The sequence below is a fragment of the Miscanthus floridulus genome, chromosome 1, assembly GCF_019320115.1.
Source record: "Miscanthus floridulus cultivar M001 chromosome 1, ASM1932011v1, whole genome shotgun sequence".
NCBI classification, from domain to species: domain Eukaryota; kingdom Viridiplantae; phylum Streptophyta; class Magnoliopsida; order Poales; family Poaceae; genus Miscanthus; species Miscanthus floridulus.
In genome coordinates, this window is record NC_089580.1 from 6,760,932 (window position 1) to 6,772,334 (window position 11,403).

Sequence of the window (11,403 nt, forward strand, 5' to 3'; positions counted from 1 at the left end):
GCATAAACAACAATCATTAGTGAGCATCTTTATCATTAGTATCATCAGTGTTCATCATCTATTCCGTAAGGGTACCAAGGCCGCTCGTGACCGTGAGCATGACTGATATACTAGTTTTACACTCTGCAGAGGTTGTATACTTTCACTATGAGTTGTGATTTACCCTTTCACCCGAGGTCGCGAGCCTCTTGACCCACTACAAAGGAAGGTCGGCAAGGTTCACTAAGAAGTCTTTCAAAGGTTCGTCTAACAAGTTAGGGCCGCTAAGGTTTCCCCATCAATAAGCATGAACCCCCTCCAAGGAGTGACTAACAAAATACAAAGAAACCAAAGTGCACCCTCTTGGCAGGCTGAGATCATACAAATTGGAGCCCCTCTTGCTCCATAAAGGTAACCACTAACAAGCTAGAAAAGGTCCTCATACTAAGCTAAAGCAAGAGGCATATAGCCCTCACAGCTGTACTGTAAGTCTCGGATGTTCACTTACAGATAAGTCCTTAGGGAGAGGAATATAGAGCACCATAAAATAGCCCAATGTTCTAGCCCCCTTGTTCCATGTTGCTAAAAAGCATCTTTTAATGTTTATTGCATATACCATTAGTCAAGTTATAAGATCATGGCTTTAGTTGAGCGCTAGCAAAGCTACCCAATGCAATACCCCATAGGTATCAAGGTACAAGATATCAAATATCTAGGATATCCTTACTGGCAACAAGGTAGACACATACAATATGAATTAAGTGATTAAAGGTGAATAGGTAACAAGGATGGTCCCATGTTATACTTACCTTAAACTTAGATCCTTCTTCAAGTCCAAAACAGCAAAGATCTGCTTCTTAATCAACACATAAAGCTCACCAACTGGACATGATCATAAAGCACCACACAAGCATCCATGCAATCATACATAAGCAAACAATAGATCTAAATTAGAACAGTACATCAATCATAGAAAAATAAGTAAAAGAGTTTGAAACACGATTCTACGCATCGCTACGAACACACAGTCGCAAGAAGCACTCTAATTGGAGCTACGGTAAAAAAGATACATCTACCGATAAATTTACTTTATACGTGGAAAAAAACTATAGGCTTCATTTATTTTAACTATAAATCATATATATAAGATATTTTATAAATAATATAAATTGAATTAAGTCAATTTTAGATTTGAATTATAAAACTAAAGTAAAACAAATCATATTTTATTTATAAAATCTAGTTGCATAATTATTAATCAAATTAGAGTTTAAACCATGAAATTCCAGAAATAGTAATATGGTAAATATTGTTACCAATGCGTAGTTTATGTTATTACGAATCCAACGCAACTTGAATGGGCTAAAACGGAGTTGAAACGTAGAAGTTATGAATTAAACAAGATTTCCTTTATTAAAATAATAGATTAAATCTAACCTTGAATTTTAAAAGTTGAAAACTTATCTAACAGTAGTATGAACACGTAGATTATGAAATTAAACCTAACGTAAGTTGAACGGGTCAAATCAGAGTTAAAACAGAGAAGTTATGGCCTAAAGAAAGTAGTGGCAAATCTGTAAATAAGTGAAACGTATTTTGGATCTAAACTGAAGAAACTACGCTTTCCAAAGAAGACGTAATCTGTGATTGCGCTTTGGACCGTGGGTTAAGATGCAATTAATTGTAAGGGGATTTTTACAAAAGCGCCAGCGAAGGGGTACGTTCTAATCTGAGCTCTTGATCTCCAGATGGACAGCCGAGAGCGGAGAGAGGGAGATGGGGGTCGCCGGTGTGTTGCTTCAGGCGGTGGCGCCATGGCCAGCGTTGAGAAGCTCGGCGGCGAGCACAGGAAAACAGCTACGGGCCACGAGAGATCAAACTGGGAACACAGGGAGAAGGGGAAGGAGATGGCGAACTTACCTAGGACAACTACACGACCGGAGACGGCTTGAAGATGGCGTGCGCCTTGGCAGGCGGACGACGTCAAGCTCGGCGAGATCCCGTTCGGCGAAAGGCGCGGAGCTAGGGCTAGGAACGTCCTGGAGACAATACCAGAACGTGGCAGGGCCCTCGGGCTTTATAGGAGCGGAAACAACGTGGCGCGCAAGGCAATGACGCGTGGCGACATGAGTGCGGACTCACCGACGGCGGAGTCTGTCTCAGGTATGAGCAGAAGGAGAGGGACGGAGCTGACAGGGATGGCCCACCTGTCAGCGTCGGCGAGGGCGAGGGCCAGCAGTCAGAGAGAGAAGAGGCTGCGCGGCTGCTGCCTTCGGGCGGGCTCATTGATGTAGGCCAGCGAGGTGAAAACATGGGTGGCCCAAGAGGAGAGGGAAGTGGCCCTGCAGGAGGAATGCGAGTGCGGACTAGCCTATCGGGCTGCGCTGAGAGGGAGCACTTTGGTCGGCTTGGCCCACGCGGAGAAAAGCTGAGGAGAAGAAGTAGTGGCCTGGGAAAGGAAAAAGGAATGGAGAGCTAGGGCCGACTCAACAAAGAGAAGAAGCAGGGCCGACAAGCAGGCTTTGGGCCGAATAGGGGGAAAGAGTAATGAAAACTACTTTTCCAATTTTTCTTGTCTTAATTCAAAACAAATTCAAATATGATCCGAAATCAAGTATAAATATGATTTAAAATACACTTTTCAATTTAATTCAAAATGAACAATTTTGGTAGGCTTTCAAAAATAAAATTTACAACTTTTTAAATGCTTCTATTTTCTATTTTTCTTTTCTTTTACTTCAAAGCTAATTTCAAAAGCATTTTAAATTCATTTCGAATTTTGGATTCAACCACTCATTACAATAAATCAAACACACTGGCATGTATGCACAACTATGTTGCTAAGCCCTATGATAAATTTTAAAATAATAAAAATTATTATTTTCCTATGTTTCATGAGCACAAAAATACGAAATTAAATCAATTTAACTATATTTCCAGCAAATTTTAGGGTGTTACAGATTGCTGCCAGTCTGGCACGTGTTTAGTGAACCTTTCTCTGGTGGCCTTCTCCAAATTGTCAATTTAATTTAAAATTTTGAATTCCAGATTACATATTTGAAATGTTTTTCAATTAAGCATGCCGTGACTTTGAGTTATTATGATGTTGAAATACAATTTGGAGAAGAAAAGCATAGGCAGATGAGGAGATAAACTAGAGTTATAAGAGATTGATAATTATAGGGAACTACTCAAGCAGCTATCCCTTTATTCCCCTGTACGTTAAAAGGGGATTCCCTCGTACTCAATTTTAAAGGATAAGAGAAAGGACGAGCATATGCATCAACAGTACTTTTTAGCGAACGAACAACGTTTTTTCTCATAATAAATCAGTATAAACATCAGCACAAGTAAAATTTCAGCGAAACGAACACGGAGGTGTGGAGGTATGCGGAAACGACAAAAAAGAAATCAAAATTTCTCCAATTGTTTACTAAATGGTGGATCCCATAAGTTTTTGCTGACATCGTATCATCTTGGCACCATGCTGTGTTCCTAACGTGACTCAATAAAGTCAAGTCATTAATCTGTTGGTGCGTGTATGATGACTATGATCGTTCGTTAGTGTGTGTGAAGGTGCCATCAACCCTGGACGTGTCCATCAGCTTCGTCTGTTTCGCTGTCTTATCAGCGTATTATTTATGTAGTACGGAGCAGTACTAGATGAAAACAAAATGTAGAATAAAAACTATACTGAGGCTCTCGAGGCACGAACGAATTGAGGCTGGTGTGCCGCCGCAAACCGCCACGCCATGAATGTGGCGAGCCACGCCCGCTGGTTGGTTGCAACTTTAACTGTGGCAGCCACGGAATCTCACATAGAAAAAACACGCCACAAAAGTGTAGTGCCAGAAAACGCTGCCGCAACTGCGGCTCGCCACAGCTCGCCACACTTGGGGCGTGGCCAGGCGTGGCCGATATCCAAACATGCCGTAAATATCTCTCCTTGAACACCAAGGGTTATCTGTACGATGGGAATAACAAACACAGGAGCGCCTCGATACTTTGGATACGTTGTTGTGTAAGAGCACCCGCAATGGTTAGAGTTATTTAATGATTCCGTTCGCTTCGTTGAAAAAACAAGCCAAAACACTGTTCCAACTAATTTATTGTGAGAGAAAAACGTTGTTCCGGCTGAAAAAAGAAACTGAAAAGTATGAATTATAAGAGAAGCGAACAGGACCACTAGCTCTAAGCCAACTTCACCAATAGTGCTAACTTTTAGCACATAGCTTATAACATGAATAGCTAGCACGAAACTGTCACGTAACCTTAAAATGTATGCAAGAGCTTAACTCTCAATCAAGAGCTAGATTTTCTCTCTCTTCTGTTAAAATATGAAAAATGCTTAGAGCTAGCTTAAGAGTTAGCCATTGCGGGTGCCCTAATGCTCCCTCCGCTTCCCTTTAGCTGTTGTTTTTGCTTTCCAACAAATAACTTTAACTAAATACATATAAAAATATTAATATTTATGGTACATACTTAATATCATTAAATAGATCGTTGAATCTATTCTTATAATAAATTTATTTAGAGATACAAATATTACTAATATTTTCTATAAATATAGTTAAACTTATCGGCATACAAACCATGACGAAGATATTGAAGAACAGAAAGAGTAGACTCTATATTTAAGCTAGCTCATCGAAATCCCATCCTAGCAGAGATGGACATGAGGATCCCGTTTGTAGCCTTCGTCCTCACCCTCCTTCTCAAGCTCATCATGGGCTAGAGCACATCATCACGCATACCTGGAAGTATTAGCTCTTGGATTTAATTAGATCTGGCCTGTTAAGGCCGTGTTTGGCCGGGTTCCGACCGTAGTGCTCTGTCGCGGGAGCCGGAGCCGGAGCGGCAAAGCCACAGATCCATACTCTGCCTCTGTACGTGCAAAAGGGCTTCGGCTCCTCTGGCGAACGAGCAGAAACGGCTCCTTCAGCCAGCGCATTTGGTGCGGCTCCTCCATCGGAGCTGCCACGGAGCCGGACCCTGGCCAAATGCGGCAACCAGCATTGGACAAAGACCAAAGAAATAAACAAAGGAAACCGACGGACACGTGCATATGCTTTCGTCGACTCCTTCCCTTCTTCTGTTTTGCCGCACATACACATGTCCCTGTTATGGTCCACAAAATTGTTCAAATGAACACTAATGAAGAAATTACCAAAACTACAGCTGTAGATATTGAAGAGATAGATTATATTTTAAAATGTACCAATTTGATATTTTTCGAATTAAAAAGAAATATTTATGAATTATAGCTATTTACCTATTATTTTATTATTTCCAGAAAATACATATACTACAACGGTGATTTCTTCTGGTGGTGCCCTTTATTTTCACCGGCGGTTCGTAACGGACAGGCGCCAGTATTGTGAAATCAGTGGGCCCAGGATAAAACCCGCTAGTGTAAAGAGATTTGCACTGATGGTTACACTATGCAAACTGCCAGTGTTAATGGTGTTTTTACACTTGCGGTTTTCGTTAGGCAACCACCGGTGTTAATAGCATCTACACAAGCGGTTCAATTAACCAATCCGCCATTGTAAATAAACAATTACCATTGGCGGTTAGCTTATGTGAACTGCCTGTGTACCTCTTTTACATAACGAACCGCCAGTATTACATTTTGGAAATCTCGACCGTTGATAATACGGAATCCCAATCTAAATAGATTCCTCAGGTCCTGAGTACTCTAATGGAATTCTTAATAATCAAATAGAAAAGGATAACGTTCTTTATTTTACTCCGCTTTCTTTATTTAGTAATATGTCAAAAGGGAGGCAAAAAATCACGTACATCCTGTTTAGAACATGGAGTAATCTCCGAGTTTTTTTCTAGGCGATTGAAAGCAAGTAGCTTTCTTTTACCTATTGTTTTTAGAAAGGGTTACCTAAACTTATAGGAACAATTTTGAGTTTACCATACGAAGTTCCATGTTAAAAAAACGGCCTGCTTCCTGTGGCCCAGACGCCCAGTGTATCATTCTTTTATAGCAATCCAGTGTATCATTCTTTTATAGCAATCCAGTTGGCTGCAAACTTGTCCCATCCCTGGCCAAAAATGGACATCAGAATCCAGTTTCTAGCCTTCGTCGTCCTCCTCGCCCTCCTCCTCAAGCTCATCCGGAGCTACGTCACATTATCACGCACGAAGCCATCATCAGCGCTTCGCCTGCCACCAGGGCCATGGCAGCTGCCGCTCATCGGCAGCCTGCACCACCTCCTCCTGTCGCGCTTCAGCGACCTGCCTCACCGGGCGCTGCGCGAGATGTCCGGAACCTACGGGCCCCTCATGATGCTCCGCTTCGGCTCCGTGCCCACGCTGGTGGTCTCCTCCGCCGAGGCTGCCAGGGAGGTGATGAGGACACACGACCTCACCTTCTGCGACCGCAACATGAGCGTCACCTTCGATGTCTTCAGCTGCGGCGGCAACGACATCATCTTCTCCCCCTACAACGCCCAGTGGCGTGAGCTCCGCAAGCTGTGTATGATCGAGCTCTTCAGCCAGCGACGCGTGCTCACGTTCCGGAGCATCCGGGAACAGTGGCAGAGCCAGGAATTCATGGCGGGATATGCCACGTGTATAAAATTTCGAAGCAGCCAGCAGAGAAAAGGGCAAGGGCCGCAGCCCGCAAAGGGCGACCAGTCGAGCCGGCGAGGGGGAGTGCAGGGGGCGCGTTGGCTGGAGTGGGGGACATGGCGAGGTGCTGCCCGGCAGTGCCGGTCATCGGAGTAGGGGAGGTGCTCCGTGCTCGGGGTCGTCTCGAGGAATTTGGGGCTGGAGCGACGATAAATAGGGGCCCTAAAGTTTATACAAGTTATATGGCTAATAAAATTAAATCATAGTTTTAGTGAAATATATGACTTTAACATGTATTATAGACATACTTTCACTTAAATTTATAACTTTAATATGTATTCTTTTGTACCATATGTAGAAATACAGTAAAAATATTACTAACCTCAAGAATCATATTTTCTATTTCTAGTAGACATGATGTGGATTGAATTAATTTAAATAAATTCATAGAGTGTATATATATATATTAAGTCGAGTCTCATTCTACGAGCCTGTTCGCTGGTTGGTTTCTGGGCTGATAAGCCCTGCTGGTGCTGGTTTGTTGTGAGAGGAAAATACTGTTGATGGGCTGATAAGCTCTGGCAGAAACCAACAAACGAACATGTCGTAAATGTCTAATGTCTTCAGCCCTTCACTCTAATCAAAACAAAAAAAAACACAAACAAATCAAACCAACCGACAACAGCATTAGTAAATTATTAAATTAAGAATTTGCTAGCACGTTAGGACTTTATAGGTCTAATTAACTTACCTGTTTCAGCCAGTCTAGGCACATATTCAGAGTCACAGGCAGACCAAGATCGGAAGGCACTAGGCAGGAAGAGGACACTCAGTAGACGGGGTCGACGCTCAGTTCTTGCGATATTGCGGCAGATGAATCATCGAGTGTAATGCTTCGGCTCGTGGGGCACGGGCGCGGCGGCAGATGAATCATCAGCCAGTCAGGCACACGGCAGCGCGCCGTGAAGCCGCACGCGAGCAGGGAACGGGGCGACGGGCAGGGGCGACCGAGCGACGACGTCACGGAGATGTATTCTGGGGCGTCGTTCGTGGGCTGCCAAAAACTTTTGTTGTATTGGGCCTTCGAGTGACTCTTTCAAGATACGTATAAACCTGCGTATTAGTGTATATTATACATATTAATTTTTTTCTCCCAATCATGGATATGCCGAGGCATACAGGGGCATACTCCTGCCGCCGCCCATGTCCGGGAAGAGGAGGTGGCGAACCTCCTCCGCTCCATCTCCAGGGAGTCTGCCGATGGTCAGCAGCCCGTCAACCTCAGCGAAGGGATCTGCCGCATGATAAACGACGTCGCCGCGCGCACGGTCGTCAGCGACCGGTGCAAGTACCGAGACGAATACATGCATGAGCTGGACGAAATGGTGCGGATGTTTGGTGGGTTCAACCTGGCGGACCTGTACCCGTCCTCGCGGCTGGTACGGCGGTTCAGCGCCGCCGCGAGGGACGCGAGGAGGTACCAGAGGAACATGTACCGCATCATCCAGGAGCGTGAAGCCATGCCGACGCCAGAGCGAGACGAGGACCTTCTGGGTGTTCTCCTGAGGCTGCAGAGGGAAGGTGGCCTGCAGTTCGCTCTCACCGACGAGATTGTCAGCACGGTTATTTGGGTAAGATCCACTTTTATATACAGATAATATCCCACTATAAGTCTATCTCAACATACAAGCCATCCACCAATAACGACTATTGTCCCGTTCGCTTGTCTGAAAAAAGAAGCCAAAACACTGTAGCGGCTGGTTGATGAATAGTGACGTTGTGAGGAGAAACCAGCCGGCTGGTTTCCAGACCAGCCAGGCGAACGGCACCTATGTATCCATATCATCTTTCACTAATAGTTATCTCATCCACTAACTTCTAGCCTCTTAATTGCAAGCTATTCATGTTACTTTCACTTAGTTTCATTCCAAGTTCTTTGCAATCCTCGCAGCAACGCACGAGATATCTTCTAGTTATATGACACCACACTCCTGCAAAACCTCCAATGCATATGATACTTTATTCTTAATTTTCTAATTTAGCATTAGGCAAATGAAATTTTATTACACTAATTTTTTTTTTTTGGTATCGTAGAGTTTATATTATATGCACATTTACGGGTTACTTTATCTAGTTTTTTTTCATAATCATATACATGGATATTCTTTAGAAAAATAAAATATATCAACTAGTTATTATTATCAATACTGATTAGAGTCTACCAAATTAATGGTCAGATCTTTTTGTTTTTTGTTAGAATATTAAGATTTTTTGGCATGCCCCGTGAGAATTAATGTGAATGTCCCATTTCACAATTGTAACTGTATTGCAGGATATTTTCTCTGCTGGGAGTGAATCATCATCAACCATTCTAGTATGGGCAATGTCAGAGCTTGTTAAGAATCCACAAGTCATGCATAAGGCCCAGTCGTTAGAGGTGAGGGAGACCTTCAAAGGACAAGACAAGATAAATGAAGGTGATTTGATCAAGTTAAGATATCTACAACTGGTGATCAAGGAGACTTTACGGCTGCATGCTCCAGCACCCCTCTTGCTCCCTCGAGAATGTCGTGAGTCATGTCAGGTTATGGGTTACGATGTGCCAAAGGGGACCAAGTTGTTTGTGAATGTTTGGGCAATAGCAAGGGACAGAAAGCTATGGCATGATGCAGAGGAATTCAAGCCAGAAAGATTTGAAAGTAGCAGTATCGATTTTAGGGGTAATGACTTCGAGTTCACTCCCTTCGGGGCTGGTAGGAGAATATGCCCTGGCATCACGCTAGGACTGGCCAACTTAGAGTTGGCGCTTGCTAGCCTTCTTTACCATTTTGATTGGGCTCTGCCCGATGCGGTCAAGTTGGAAGAACTTGATATGGCAGAGGCCTTTGGGATAACGTTAAGAAAGAAGTCAATGCTTTGGAACAAGGCCAAACCTTATAATAATTTTATACCGCATTAATCAGGTGATTTGTAATGTGAACCATGTCCCTATTGCTACTTAATTTGTACCCAGAAAGAGTGTGATTATAATTGTAGTATCAATCTGTACTGTAGGACAATAAATATATGCATAGTTTATATATCCTATGCTTCTGTTATATTGTTTCATCACTCTGTATTAAGTGTAGATATCCGTTTTTTATTTTTTTTGCAAAATCATTAAACGATTATCTAATGAGAGTACAAGAATGAAATGACATCGATCTATGTCTCATCAGGTTGTATACTACTATTAATTTTTTCCTTTACTTAACAGGAGTATGCTATAATTTTGTTTGCAGAAATTGAAATTTTCTAATACTATAGATACAATGGAAGTGTTCGCTGCAGCAACAAGCCTCATCAATTGTCACTGCTGCTGCAACTTCTGAACTACAAATACGGTAGAAGAAGCCTGTTGCAGCCTACACATGTAGCCACTACTACACAGTCCATTTTTAGAGGCATCACCCTTTTTGGGTAGCGGCGGCTCTATCAAAATCCGCCTTTAAAAATAGTCTATAAAAAACGAGTTTTTGGCAGCCGCCTCTAGAAAATGCCTGTTAATTTTAGAGGTGGTTGGCAAGCTAATCTGCCTCTAAGGCGATTTTCTTGAAGATCTTTATGCTGAGGTTTTTGGGATGTCCTTGAATGATCTTTAGGCGCTATGAGGGCATGGAAATATATATAGCCACCGCTTTTGGCAGATTTTGGGATTTTTAAATCCTTTTTTATTCAATATTTTAATAATAATCACTCCTTTTTTTTGCAAATTTGACCGTTTTGGTCGCGCTAGTACCGCTGGCGCGACCAAATAATGTTGTCACGTCACATGCATTGGCTTGGCGACATCTGCCACTCCCGCTGGCATGACAATACTGTTCTGTTGCGCCACCGGGAGTGGCATGACAAGACTGAACTTTTAAAAAATCATAACTCTTTGATGCGATGTCGGATTGTCACATCCGATTTTAAGAATAAAATGGGATGCATAGTCTTATATGCGCCTAGAGATCAGTCACACACATAAGCCAACAAATTACAATAGTATCAAGAGACAATGCTTTATTATATAACAAAAATATACTCATATTTAATACTTACATCAGAGTATCACGGAACGATAGCTAATCTTCAGGCTCCATCTTTCACAGGGATGGCTGACTGGGGGTATCATATGCCTAGCACTTCTATCAGTCTTCTGGTAACTCATCCGTAACTCCAATCTTCGGAGCAACTTTTCTAAAGTCTGGGGGTGTGGGGAAATAGCAAGGGTGAGCACATGTCGTACTCAACAAGTGTAACATGGGATTCATGAGGCTCAAAGGCTTGACACAGGTTTAACAACATTTAGCTTTTAGTTGTCACAATTTTAGCATATGAATAGTATCAAGTTGTCATAATCTCATAGTAAACACATGATCAGTGTAAACATGATTAATGAATAGCATAAATAAATAATTAATAGTGATATTCTATTCCATAAGGGTCCAAGGCCGCTCGTGACCGTGAGCACGGCTGATATACCAGTTTTACATTCTACAGAGATTGTACACTTTCACTTTGAGTCGTGATACCCATATGCCTGGGTTTATAACTCCCAAAACACTTCCAGGGTGAGCAGATAGGGTTCACTATAAAGCCTTTCAAAGGTTCATCTAACAAAGTTAGGGCCATTAGATTTACTCGGCAAACAGACGTAGAGTCCCCTTTCCGATGGCACAATGACGCGCAGCCTATACACAAGGGGATAGAGGCCGCACTATACCCGATTCGTCAAGCCATTCTTACGCTAATAAAGATAACTACTAACAAGCTAGAAAAGGTCCTCATAATGAGCTAAAGCCAGAGCCATGTAGC

At 42.6% G+C, this 11,403-nt stretch overlaps 1 protein-coding gene across 1 annotated transcript; it reads left to right on the forward strand.

Moving 5' to 3' along the window:
- The first annotated feature begins 6,045 nt into the window (after positions 1-6,045).
- On the forward strand, positions 6,046-9,523 carry LOC136471893 (dolabradiene monooxygenase-like). Its single transcript, XM_066469647.1, has 3 exons — positions 6,046-6,514; positions 7,768-8,195; positions 8,897-9,523. The coding sequence occupies exons 1-3, from the start codon at positions 6,046-6,048 to the stop codon at positions 9,521-9,523; spliced, it is 1,524 nt and encodes a 507-aa protein (XP_066325744.1).
- The last annotated feature ends 1,880 nt before the right edge of the window (positions 9,524-11,403 follow it).